Source organism: Centruroides sculpturatus, unplaced genomic scaffold (genome assembly GCF_000671375.1).
Source record: "Centruroides sculpturatus isolate CEXI.00-Female unplaced genomic scaffold, Cexi_2.0 scaffold365, whole genome shotgun sequence".
NCBI lineage: Eukaryota > Metazoa > Arthropoda > Arachnida > Scorpiones > Buthidae > Centruroides > Centruroides sculpturatus.
The window spans coordinates 387,385-401,813 of NW_019384598.1; the positions used below are offsets into that span (position 1 = coordinate 387,385).

Below are 14,429 nucleotides of genomic sequence, written 5' to 3' on the forward strand. Positions count from 1 at the left end.
GAATTCGTGATGATGCAAACTTCAAACTAAAAGCTGACTATAAGAACTTTTCTGATAGGGTACACAACGCGCTATACTTGGGCACTGAAAATATTATATGGAAAAATGTTAATAATAAATTTGTATTTACAGTAATTAATTAATGTATACGTCATCAGAAACAATGTACAAGGTTTCCTGCTGCTCAGCATGTTGCTGATTTGTAACAAGTGATAGTTCATAATAAACTTTAAATTAACCAGTATACCTATATGCAAAAAATACAACAGCAACATACATATAAGAATACAATATTGTAGGGTTTGGTTTCGGTTTGATGGAATATGGCAACGCAACACGTGGGAGATCTTCCAAGAGGAAATGTCTCCCTTGACGACTTTCTATGGGAAACTGACCGCTACATAGGTGTGAGACACTTGAAGAAACCTGGAAAACTCCACGCTGTCAACTCGTTGGTCAGGCGCGAACCTGTGACCTGTTCACTGGTGTTATCCACTCGGTCACTGGTGATCTCGTATTGAAAGAAATGAAGCAATCTTTAATGGGATAACTCCAATTTTAAGGCCCCTATGCAAAAATGTTCAATAGTCAGGATAAGTAGAAAAACCGGATGGCCTCACCTTGCCGCTCTGGGGACCCAGGATGGAATCGGATGAGCAACTCTCCAAGAAGTCCTCACGCATAGTCTGTCATCATAACTGCCCATAGCTAGCAAGAGAGCACAGGAACAATTGTTCTTGGTTAACTTGCAGAGCATAGGAAGGTAGTAAGGAAGCTAACAGGTGAATAGGAGGCTTTTAAGAACTCCCTGAAAGATTATAACAAATATGCGAGGAACACCAAAAGAAAATTATGGGGCTTCTGTGGTACTTTCCACCGTGAAAGGTTTATACTCCAAATTACCCTTAGACACCAATGACTGCGAGCACTCTTAAAGAGACAAGTACGAGATAGTGTATATGAGCTGAGGGAGGAGGAGGCCAGACTTGTTGCTATGGAGTATGGAGCCCAAAAGTCAGTTAACTATTGTAAAGAATAAACTTCTGTCTTATTCAAATAAGTTATTTCAACCGAGTGTTTCCTTCAATACAGTAATTATGCCACTAATAAATTCAGCTTATGACTCGTGTTCACGAGCCTACCTTGAGCGCGTGCCCACCTGGCTAAAACACGGAGCATCGGTGACGGGTTTAGCCAGTCAACCCTGGCCAATCGACTGGCCATGCATTTCTTCACATGTCTAACACCTAAATATGGTTTACTCTAAAGAAAATCCTCCCGGGAGGCACCCCCTCTTGTCATTCATATTACCCAGGTTTGCTTTGCCTTAGCAAAGTCCGAGTGTTCACAAAACATGGTTAAAAGATTTTTAGGCAACTCTGTGTATCGGTAACAATAACATTTTAGTAAAAGTAAAAATACTTTTCACTTTTAATAAAGGGTTTCGTCACGTTTTGCCTAGTTTATCTGTATGTTTTCGAAGAAATCAATAAAGCTGATCAAACAGTCACATAAAATAGGGACAATTCCCCGTAATTTTGTTAATTTAGGTTTATATTCGTCCTCGAAATCCCGTTTATTGGCTCTTCCTTCACTCCAGGTGTTATTACATTGTTCTTCTCGAGGTCGGTCTCTAGGTATATTTATAATTTCTTCTGAATAAAAAAAATTCGTCTGAGAAAATCATATTATTTATAAAGAAAGAGGGGAAAAAGTAAATTTTCCGTTTAAATTATTATTAACATTATATTTATATAGAATTTCCTAGAAATAAAGTAAATATGGATTAACGAATCGTCTTTCCGACGCCATATTGCTTAAAATGCGCCAACTCGTTTTTGAATCTATTTTGCTAATTAAAAACGTAATAAAATTCTTTAAATTTGTTATTAAATAAGAAATTTACATATTAAAATTTATTTCATAAGCAATTTAATTAATAAATAAAATTTAATAAGATTATTTTGTAACACGTAAGCTATACGCACCGTCTTTTCACCGCCATCTTATTCGAGCCTTTAACGAACCATCATCCATCCGCCATATTGCCCGAAGGCGCTACTCGAGTTATACGATTTTCGCGCCACTTAACACAAACAAAACTGGTTTACGTGTTTATAAATAGCTATAATAAGACAGAGTAGTTTATTATTGTATTAAAACCGGGCGCTAAATAAATCTTTAACGCGACGCGCAATCACGCGTAACTTCCGTTTCGACGCATCGACACGCGCGATCAGACGCTTCCCTTAGGGAATTTACTGTACCTCCTTCACGCACCGTCCATTGTGAAAAGAAACACAAGGAAATAAAAAAAAATGCCTAGTCACTGCAGATCCTACAGATAAGGCAATTAAATGCAAATCAAGCATCCTTGACATCTTTTAGGATCATTTACAAAATTAAAAAAAAAAAAAAGTGTACAGCAGGAAACTCGAGGACTGAGTAAATATGTTAAGGAACCAGTCACGCGCACGTTTAATGTGTTTCGGTGACGACAAAATGGCGCCTATTAATTGCATCTCACCCTCGGGGGCAAAAGAACAATTAATTACGTTGCTAAATTCGCGTCACGTGGTGGTTTCGCTCGTTAGGAGCGAGGTTCCTCCTGCTGCTCAGCATGTTGCTGATTTGTAACAAGTGATAGTTCATAATAAACTTTAAATTAACCAGTATACCTATATGCAAAAAATACAACAGCAACATACATATAAGAATACAGTATTGTAGGGTTTTGTTTCGGTTTGATGAAATACGGCAACGCAACACGTTGGAGATCTTCGAAGAGGAAATGTCTCCCTTGACAACTTTCTATGGGAAACTGACCGCTACATAGATGTGAGACACTTGAAGAAACCTGGAAAACTCCACGCTGTCAACTCGTTGGTCAGGCGCGAACCCGTGACCTGTTCACTGGTGTTATCCACTCGGTCACTGGTGACCTCGTATTAAAAGAAAATGAAGCAATCTTTAATGGGATAACTCCAATTTTAAGGCCCCTATGCAAAAATGTTCAATAGTCAGGATAAGTAGAAAAACCGGATGGCCTCACCTTGCCGCTCTGGGGACCCAGGATGGAATCGGATGAGCAACTCTCCAAGAAGTCCTCACGCATAGTCTGTCATCATAACTGCCCATAGCTAGCAAGAGAGCACAGGAACAATTGTTCTTGGTTAACTTGCAGAGCATAGGAAGGTAGTAAGGAAGCTAACAGGTGAATAGGAGGCTTTTAAGAACTCCCTGAAAGATTATAACAAATATGCGAGGNCATTGTAAATGCTTTTTTTAACTTGCTAAAGCTATCAGAATAATGGTAAGACAAAGATCTGTGCTTGTTACAACTACAATTGTGATTTTATTTGGTAATGTCTATTTTCCTAACCGAATCTCATTAAAGTCTTTCTACGGTGAGATATTTCTAAATTAATTTTAATTATAAACCTAAAAGTACGTTAATTTTGGTAGATAATCAAACAGCAATTAGTTAGGAAAATGTTACGATTTATTTAAAAAAAATTAACGTTTAACGATTTAAATTAACATTTGGATTACAAAGACGCTACACACAGAAACAGAAGAAACAATCGATTTTCATACTTTGACTAACAAAAATTTCACTTGGTAATTTGAACTTGTTAAAAATTTAATTTTCTTATAGCAGAGTGTAACTGAGAAACAATTGTTAGAGCTACTGATTGCGATATAAGAATAGTAAGTTCCCCCGTCAAATCGGTTATTCGATCGGAATAAAATCATTGCTGAATAACCAAACTGTAATTCAACCCCTCATTTGTACTTACTCCAGCACAAGATTTTAACAAACATTTTTGGACAAAAACATTTATAGTTTTATTAAAATCTTCTGCTAGAGTATATACAAATGGTTTATTTTTGCTGAAATTCAATCCCTACTTTATCCACTGCTAAATCCGCATATATGCAGGATCTATGCAAGAACTCACAAATATCTCAAGCAGACTGTCGACATATTAATTAGCATTCAATCACTCACGACCACTAAACAGATACATTTTATAATTAACCAAGGAAATAATGTTATGTATTTCATTTTTATGTCGTCCAATCTATTTGCAGTATTCCACACTTCATTACATTTAAACACATTCAAAAAGTGACAGAGTTCTGTCTTGTGTGTGTCTATAGCAAGAGAAACATTTCAGTATCATTACATTAACTTTCTGTCTGCAAATTAATTTCATATACGTAAAGATTGCAAATAAATTAAAGACGTAAAAATGCCTACATAAATGTCACATGTAAAATTTATGTACTTACGACAGTCTCTCGAGTAGCGTCCGAAAATATCTGTAATAAAGACTGGCTTTTGTTTACTTCATCGGCACTGTTTGGACAGATTCCATACGCCGACTGTAGACACTGAATTGCCACTAAAAAGAGAAGTAATAGAATAAACAAGATGAATGATCGTCTGCATTTTAATAACAAACTAAATACAATCATATAATACTATAGAATTTTTAATGCGATACCACAATATTATCAATAATAATTAAGTGTTTATTCACTGAAGAAGTTCTATAACATCTTTTGATAAAAATTCAGCATCCTGCAAAAATTCTCCAGCATCCTCCTACGATAACACTTAGCCCATCCTTTTTACACTTATATAAGCTGGAGAATACAATTATATCATTTGCTAACATCTGCAACCTATTTATTTCACTTAACTTGAATTTAAATAGGGTAACAATATATTGTTACCTGACCATTTTAAGAGACACGGTAATGATATATCGTTATTCCACATACTAAGGGTTAATACTACTAAATCATCTTCCAGAGAGTATAAATAAATGACAATTACGGAACCATCTCTCCCTGTTAGTCCGTCGAATCCGGTGTCGACTGCGTATCCGTATCAAATTAATGTTATGTACAGTCTTAAGTCTCACCTTCCAGGCTCTCTTTGGCATCCGACGACAGACTTCCGTGCTGCAGCTGATCCCCCAAAAATTGGACAAACGATATTACTAGCCTTTTCACCTCTGACATTTTCCTGTCAATTATAAATTTGAAAATTTATTAATATAGAATAAACTTGATTTAAAAGTACTCAATACACAAGAATTCAATACAATGAGCCAGTTTATTTTATATCACTTCCTGGTTTATGAGAGAAAATGTTTGATATATGTGGTGACTAATATTTTCAAGAATGAATTCATTAAAAGTATTGATTTCCATTCTTATACTACATGGCTTTGCACTTCAGATCAATGATTCACATGGATCCATGCTCTTCTCCTTCTTATCTACAGATATCACCTTAGATAATGAAACACAAACATTCTGGCACATACCCAATAACTTAACAGAGCTGTGCGATGTGTGAAAATGCTGTTTTCCATGGCTAAACAGTTCAGAGAATGAATTTTGCAGTCATCTTCACTACACCATACTGTCAAACAATCTTTAATATCAATAAACAGTACTCGAGCAACTTCATCATGCTCTCAAAACAAACATAATTATGAAATTTCACTATCTCTTGTGGCCTTTTCTACAATAAATACGGAATTTTTAAAGTTTGCATTTGTCAGTCACCATAAGCATAGGATGAAAATATTTCGTGGTAAACAATGCGGCACATATTACAAGATTTATTAATCGTTAAGTTTACTTTTTCAGCCTTTTTACAAGCCTATAGTTATTGAATGCTTAATAAAGCAAACAAAAGAAACAAAAGCCTAGCTTTGCCTTAAGGTAGATTAAAAATTTCATGTATACAGTGTAAAAGCTTGAAACAAGCAATATAAAACTGTGAAACTTACAATTATTTAAATAATTAATAGAAGATCTTTTATTAACACGTGCATAATTATTGTATTGTAGATGGTACGATAAACCATATTTGCCACCGTAAATGTTTTTTAAAACATTTTGAAGTCCGAACAAATAAATTTTAATTTTCTTGTGCGTCAATGGGGGCTTAAGCCCCTGTAGGTCCCCCTAGGATCCACTCATATGCTCCTTGTATATAGATGTATATTATACATGTATGTTGCAGAATAAAGAAAACAATGTATCTTTCATCCTGCACAAGTCTCTACAACCAGAATTACATTTCTTTTTATTGATTAATGTATGTTGTTTATATTACACATTTCGTTTTCTTCCGCAGAGCCCAACAGTGGCCGAGTGGATAAAACCATTGAACACCAGTAGTTGGTTGTGAGTTCAAGCCTGGCCGACAGGCAGGCCGTGGAGTTTTCCAGTTTTTTTCACATTAGTAATGCCTAAATATGGCCAGTTTCCCATAAAAGACGTCCCAGGAGGCATTCCCCTTGGCAGATTGCCCACATTGTATTGCCATAACCAAATAAATCAAAACAAATCTTTAATATTAGTCCTACTTTCTATGGGAGATTCTAGTTTTGAGTGATTTGACAGCCTTACCCATTGCCACTCTCTCTTAATGAAATCAACAGGAACATCCAAGTGCTGTGTACTCCGTTAGCCACAGGAATATATTATCGAGGACTAAATTTATAAACGAGGGGAAGCCGAAAAAAGCGACAGGTATTATTCTTTTCCAGCGTACACTAGACCTATTATCTCCAGTTGCATATAAGTAACAGCAGCCCCGGTTTACACGACAAAAGCAAAAGTATATATTATACGTAATGCACGCGGGTAGTACCAATTAAACCAGGATCTCAGCTCCCATAGCTATGGTTTCTACACCGGACGGGATTATATAACATCTGCCAATTCTGCATCATCTCTAATCACAGTTCTGTCGGTCATTACCCTTATAATGTAATATTGTTAATATTCTTTAAACACAGTTATTGTACTTAAAGAACATCAGCAGCATCATTCATCTTGGGATGATGCAGCAATTACAATAGCTCTAATTATAGATTACTTGATGTAGCAACAATCGAGGTATAATTAAACTTCAAAGTCAATACGGTACAAGTTACTTTTAGTTAATTGCAGTAAAGCGTATAAATACACCATTTGACTAAAAGTAACTTCTACCCGTGCTACTACTTACCCGGAGTTTTCGAGTAAAATTCGGAATTTTCAAGCTCTCCGAGCGAATATTTTGTATAAATTCGATTTTTATAATCCGTTTGGATCAAATTTACGTAAATAAAGTATTAAATTAACCGAAAATAAAGTTATAAATCGAAAAATTAAAACTAAATACCTGAACTCTTCCGCGAAATTTCGTTGCTCCCTCCAAACTGCCGGAAGTGGACTTATGTGAAAGAATTATTAAATAATTTTAATTAATTTTCGTTTAAATAATTATTTAAATAGCATATTGTTTAATGATTTAACTGAGGATAAAATAATAAATTACATTTTAAAACTTTTATCGTCGTTTTTATTTAACTTTTGATCAAACATTCCAATGACGTCTGCTACAACTGGTTTCTTGCTTCTCATTGGTTGAAATTGAATTTAAAATTTAAATTTAAATTGATTCGATCGCCGTGTGAATCGCTATTGAGTTGCAATCGCGTTGGCAAACGTGCATTAAACTGTGGGATTTCTAAATAAATTAACGAAATATTTACGAAAAATTGATTGTATTCGTCATATATTCGGTACTTTTTCTGTAATATTCGAATTGCTAGCGTGTATGAAGTTGAATTCGTCTAAAAAGCGTCGAATGCTTTCGAGATCCGCCATATTTGATTGCCTGAATTTGATTTGTCATTTAGACCTATATTATTGCTTGTTGAATTGCAGTGGCTTGCCGTCATTGGAAGCGGTGGATGCGCCGCTTTCCTTGTATTTTCTAAAAAATAAATACGTATTAATTTTAATTATACGAAAATAATGGAAGCAACTGTCTTTACGAAGCTCTATTTAATTATAATTTTCTTTTGACCATCACTGACACGCGATTGACTGATTGCCCCTGGATGTCGGCTTCTTACAGAAACACAGCTTCCCTGTCATCAAATGTCACGACACGCCACTGTTGAATTGTTTATAGAAACAGTATAATGGAAGAAAGTAGACTTAACCTACCGACTGCAATCGGGGATCTCAGAGATTCTGTAGGGTTTCATTAGTCTCTTCATATGCACTCCAAAATTTTAAGATTTTTGCGACTTCAATATAAATTTAAGTTTCAGTGAAGGCACTGAAACTCGGAATTTATATTATTTGTTTGAATTTATTTAACAGTCACAACGATCATTCTTCTTCTGCTGAGTTCATTTGGTGTCAAGTAATCTTACTGTCCAGACCATGCTGTTTCCATGTGTGAAAGTGTGAAAAATCTCTAACTTACACATGTGAAAAATTGGTGTTTTTATCTTCATAAAATACTCACAACTGTAATACGAAATTCCGTGAATAGATGTAGTGTAATTATTAATTTCTATAGAAGAAATGTAAAAAAGACTCAGCTATTAATTGCATGAAGGACATGTATGGAAGGAAAGAAACAAGAAATGAGAAAAATACTAAATTATGCTTAACAACATATTTCATAGTATGAGTGAAACGGTCCACTAGTGACAAAGCGAATAAAATTACTAAACACTGGGAGTTGGTCGTGGGTTAGAGCCTGCCCAACGGACTAGCCACGTATAGTTTTCTATATTTTCTTCATGTTAGTAATACCTAAATAGGGCCAGTTGTCCATAAAAGTCTTCCCAGGAGGCATTTCCCTCGGCAGATTACACATGTATTGCGTTGTCTTATATCATTGGCAGTTGATTCGATCTCGGGTCATCCAGAGCGATAGAATGAAACCTTAACTGCATTGACCACCAGGATTTAGAAGGGAGGCTTTCTTCACTCATCACTATTTTTAAATTGGTGTTTTTTACAGAATTTGTTACTCTGAAAGTCGGCAAATCTAATGACAATCGGTCATCCCTAATAGTGGTACGAGGGACTTGACGACACAGCGGTACGCTTAGGAAATCACGCTGCTCAGTCTTTTGCCTATTATGGCAAGGCTACAAACAGTCATTTTCTAGAAAGATAATACAGGCAACACACAGCTAAGGTTTCTCAGGAATGCATCCATAACATTGCCACACTTTATTTGCATGCCCGGTTTTAGATTGCTCCATCTCACAAACGCTCGATGGGTTTGCATGCTCATCGAGCATTTATGAAACCAGATGGAATGCCAACTTCAAACATCTACGAGTATGAGGAATCAGGATCAACAGTTGCAGGATACAGTACCAGTATGTCGCCATGCCCTACTGTATTATTGCTTGTATCTAGGCAAGAAGGTCCTACAAAGTACTAAAGGTTCATTTAAATTGTAACGATGCTCCTTGGAAAATTGCTCTTTTGTTATGATATTGAAATTATTTATTACCATCGCATTGTTATTCTTTGTATCAATGAGAAGAACTTATGGCTTTTAGCGAAGTCTGATAAAATATGAGGTGGCACTATGTACAGTACATAGGCCTATGATAAATGTATATTTTTATGCAACCTACAAACACATGCTTTCTTTGGCTTAAAGTAATGCATCAAAAATTGAAACAATGCGAAATTTTACTTTACAGTTTAATTCTTTTACGTATGTCTCTATATTATGTATGTATATTGTGTATATTATCAAATTATTTTATGTATTTGTCTACTTGTCTGTATTACTGTAAAAATTATAATTATAATTAATATCTGTAAAGATATAGCCTAAAAACAGTAGAGTTTCAATCATAAAAGGTGAGGAAAAGAGCATTTTTTATTTTTCTAGCACTACAGACACTATACAAAGAGCCTCCCAGCATTTACCCAGATCTCATTGTACTTTTTATCAAGCCCACAGTGGGTTCAGCCAGGCTTACGCTAAGGTGGCCGAATAATTGGAGACAGGGCCCGACATATTCGAAACACACCACCCCGAAAAATTCTTGGGCCTGCTCATCATGACTACATTCCGGGTCACCCCAGAGTGGGAGGTTGATTGCCTCTTCCTTCCCACCATCCACACAATTACGTTATTTAAATCTTTATTGCTTCGGAAGATGAACTAACTTTCTTTTTTATTTCATTTATTTAATTATGACAGAGTTTGACTTTTTATAAAAGTAGTGTCTGGGGCAGTATACCCGGTATGAGAATCAATGAAAATAAAAGTAAATTGCTTAATATTAACGGCAACATTACATGTGATATCATGAACATCAGTACTGTCAACATGGTTAATGCTATAAAAAATCATTTAGCTACTGCTAATATGGTTAATGCTATAAAAAATCAGAACCATCCTCTTGCTCTCATCGCTCATTATATATTAGGTCCTATTGTTAAACGTATTACTAAGAATGATGATAATCTCCCCTTTCTTCTCGACAACTGCAGTAAATATATAAAATGGAGAGAAATTGTTACTACCATAATTAATAATGAGCAAATCGGTAATAAATTAAGGTCCAGTACCGTCTACATGAACATTCGTAAGCAAAGTATCAACAAAAATCTAATGGATACTACGATCAATTGCAATGAGACCTGGGTAAATGCTGGGAGGCTTCCTGTATGAGACCTGGGTGAATGCTGGGAGGCTCCCTGTTTGAGACCTGGGTAAATGCTGGGAGGCTCCCTATATGAGACCTGGGTAAATGCTGGGAGCCTCCGTGGAAAATTTTGAACAACATCGTGATGACTAGGGAGGAGTATCTTCACACCTACCAGCGTGTAAGTACTGCTCGTTGTCCTCGGTGTGATCACAATCAAAATATCTATCACATATTTTTTGAGTGCCACATCGCTGAGCAAACTTGGCACTGGGTAGACAAAATTTTTAATATATGTATCTCCTGGCAAAACGTAAAGTTCCACTCTAATTTCCCTGTTAAAAAATAATTACTTAATTAATTAGTTTACTGCTTTGACCAAGAGGTCATCTGGAAAGCGAGATGCACCCTTATTTTTGAAAATAAAAAAAATCAAACGCAACTTTTGTAATAAATAGAATTCGTGATGATGCAAACTTCAAACTAAAAGCTGACTATAAGAACTTTTCTGATAGGGTACACAACGCGCTATACTTGGGCACTGAAAATATTATATGGAAAAATGTTAATAATAAATTTGTATTTACAGTAATTAATTAATGTATACGTCATCAGAAACAATGTACAAGGTTTCCTGCTGCTCAGCATGTTGCTGATTTGTAACAAGTGATAGTTCATAATAAACTTTAAATTAACCAGTATACCTATATGCAAAAAATACAACAGCAACATACATATAAGAATACAATATTGTAGGGTTTGGTTTCGGTTTGATGGAATATGGCAACGCAACACGTGGGAGATCTTCCAAGAGGAAATGTCTCCCTTGACGACTTTCTATGGGAAACTGACCGCTACATAGGTGTGAGACACTTGAAGAAACCTGGAAAACTCCACGCTGTCAACTCGTTGGTCAGGCGCGAACCTGTGACCTGTTCACTGGTGTTATCCACTCGGTCACTGGTGATCTCGTATTGAAAGAAATGAAGCAATCTTTAATGGGATAACTCCAATTTTAAGGCCCCTATGCAAAAATGTTCAATAGTCAGGATAAGTAGAAAAACCGGATGGCCTCACCTTGCCGCTCTGGGGACCCAGGATGGAATCGGATGAGCAACTCTCCAAGAAGTCCTCACGCATAGTCTGTCATCATAACTGCCCATAGCTAGCAAGAGAGCACAGGAACAATTGTTCTTGGTTAACTTGCAGAGCATAGGAAGGTAGTAAGGAAGCTAACAGGTGAATAGGAGGCTTTTAAGAACTCCCTGAAAGATTATAACAAATATGCGAGGAACACCAAAAGAAAATTATGGGGCTTCTGTGGTACTTTCCACCGTGAAAGGTTTATACTCCAAATTACCCTTAGACACCAATGACTGCGAGCACTCTTAAAGAGACAAGTACGAGATAGTGTATATGAGCTGAGGGAGGAGGAGGCCAGACTTGTTGCTATGGAGTATGGAGCCCAAAAGTCAGTTAACTATTGTAATGAATAAACTTCTGTCTTATTCAAATAAGTTATTTCAACCGAGTGTTTCCTTCAATACAGTAATTATGCCACTAATAAATTCAGCTTATGACTCGTATTCACGAGCCTACCTTGAGCGCGTGCCCACCTGGCTAAAACACGGAGCACCGGTGACGGGTTTAGCCAGTCAACCCTGGCCAATCGACTAGCCATGCATTTCTTCACATGTCTAACACCTAAATATGGTTTACTCTAAAGAAAATCCTCCCGGGAGGTACCCCCTCTTGTCATTCATATTACCCAGGTTTGCTTTGCCTTAGCAAAGTCCGAGTGTTCACAAAACATGGTTAAAAGATTTTTAGGCAACTCTGTGTATCGGTAACAATAACATTTTAGTAAAAGTAAAAATACTTTTCACTTTTAATAAAGGGTTTCGTCACGTTTTGCCTAGTTTACCTGCATGTTTTCGAAGAAATCAATAAAGCTGATCAAACAGTCACATAAAATAGGGACAATTCCCCGTAATTTTGTTAATTTAGGTTTATATTCGGCCTCGAAATCCCGTTTATTGGCTCTTCCTTCACTCCAGGTGTTATTACATTGTTCTTCTCGAGGTCGGTCTCTAGGTATATTTATAATTTCTTCTGTATAAAAAAATTCGTCTGAGAAAATCATATTATTTATAAAGAAAGAGGGGAAAAAGTAAATTTTCCGTTTAAATTATTATTAACATTATATTTATATAGAATTTCCTAGAAATAAAGTANAAGCTTGAAACAAGCAATATAAAACTGTGAAACTTAAAATTATTTAAATAATTAATAGAAGATCTTTTATTAACACATGCATAATTATTGTATTGCAGATGGTACGATAAACCATATTTGCCACCGTAAATGTTTTTTAAAACATTTTGAAGTCCGAACAAATAAATTTTAATTTTCTTGTGCGTCAATGGGGGCTTAAGCCCCTGTAGGTCCCCCTAGGATCCACTCATATGCTCCTTGTATATAGATGTATATTATACATGTATGTTGCAGAATAAAGAAAACAATGTATCTTTCATCCTGCACAAGTCTCTACAACCAGAATTACATTTCTTTTTATTGATTAATGTATGTTGTTTATATTACACATTTCGTTTTCTTCCGCAGAGCCCAACAGTGGCCGAGTGGATAAAACCATTGAACACCAGTAGTTGGTTGTGAGTTCAAGCCTGGCCGACAGGCAGGCCGTGGAGTTTTCCAGTTTTTTTCACATTAGTAATGCCTAAATATGGCCAGTTTCCCATAAAACACGTCCCAGGAGGCATTCCCCTTGGCAGATTGCCCACATTGTATTGCCATAACCAAATAAATCAAAACAAACCTTTAATATTAGTCCTACTTTCTATGACTGTCGACATATTAATTAGCATTCAATCACTCACGACCACTAAACAGATACATTTTATAATTAACCAAGGAAATAATGTTATGTATTTCATTTTTATGTTGTCCAATCTATTTGCAGTATTCCACACTTCATTACATTTAAACACATTCAAAAAGTGACAGAGTTCTGTCTTGTGTGTGTCTATAGCAAGAGAAACATTTCAGTATCATTACATTAACTTTCTGTCTGCAAATTAATTTCATATACGTAAAGATTGCAAATAAATTAAAGACGTAAAAATGCCTACATAAATGTCACATGTAAAATTTATGTACTTACAACAGTCTCTCGAGTAGCGTCCGAAAATATCTGTAATAAAGACTGGCTTTTGTTTACTTCATCGGCACTGTTTGGACAGATTCCATACGCCGACTGTAGACACTGAATTGCCACTAAAAAGAGAAGTAATAGAATAAACAAGATGAATGATCGTCTGCATTTTAATAACAAACTAAATACAATCATATAATACTATACAATTTTTAATGCGATATCACAATATTATCAATAATAATTAAGTGTTTATTCACTGAAGAAGTTCTATAACATCTTTTGATAAAAATTCAGCATCCTGCAAAAATTCTCCAGCATCCTCCTACGATAACACTTAGCCCATCCTTTTTACACTTATATAAGCTGGAGAATACAATTATATCATTTGCTAACATCTGCAACCTATTTATTTCACTTAACTTGAATTTAAATAGGGTAACAATATATTGTTACCTGACCATTTTAAGAGACACTGTAACAATATATCGTTATGCCACATACTAAGGGTTAATACTACTAAATCATCTTCCAGAGAGTATAAATAAATGACAATTACAGAACCATCTCTCCCTGTTAGTCCGTCGAATCTGGTATCCGTATCAAATTAATGTTATGTACAGTCTTAAGTCTCACCTTCCAGGCTCTCTTTGGCATCCGACGACAGACTTCCGTGCTGCAGCTGATCCCCCAAAAATTGGACAAACGATATTACTAGCCTTTTCACCTCTGACATTTTCCTGTCAATTATAAATTTG

At 35.7% G+C, this 14,429-nt stretch overlaps 2 protein-coding genes across 3 annotated transcripts in view; both read right to left on the minus strand.

The window, feature by feature from the left end:
- Window positions 1–14,429, minus strand: part of LOC111624927 (small glutamine-rich tetratricopeptide repeat-containing protein alpha-like) — a 42,603-nt gene that overhangs the window by 25,635 nt on the left and 2,539 nt on the right. For both annotated transcript variants that reach the window (XM_023367912.1, XM_023367911.1), the window contains exons 3-4: window positions 14,308–14,411; window positions 13,681–13,793 (exon numbers count right to left, since the gene is read on the minus strand). In XM_023367912.1, the coding sequence (XP_023223680.1) occupies window positions 13,681–13,793; window positions 14,308–14,411 (217 nt within the window). The remainder of the gene's footprint in view (window positions 1–13,680; window positions 13,794–14,307; window positions 14,412–14,429) is intronic.
- LOC111624928 (small glutamine-rich tetratricopeptide repeat-containing protein alpha-like) lies at window positions 3,329–7,587 on the minus strand. The gene is made up of 4 exons (XM_023367913.1): window positions 7,355–7,587; window positions 7,199–7,249; window positions 4,935–5,038; window positions 3,329–4,409 (listed from the first exon to the last, which is right to left on the minus strand). The coding sequence occupies exons 1-4, from the start codon at window positions 7,438–7,440 to the stop codon at window positions 4,285–4,287; spliced, it is 366 nt and encodes a 121-aa protein (XP_023223681.1). The 5' UTR covers window positions 7,441–7,587; the 3' UTR covers window positions 3,329–4,284.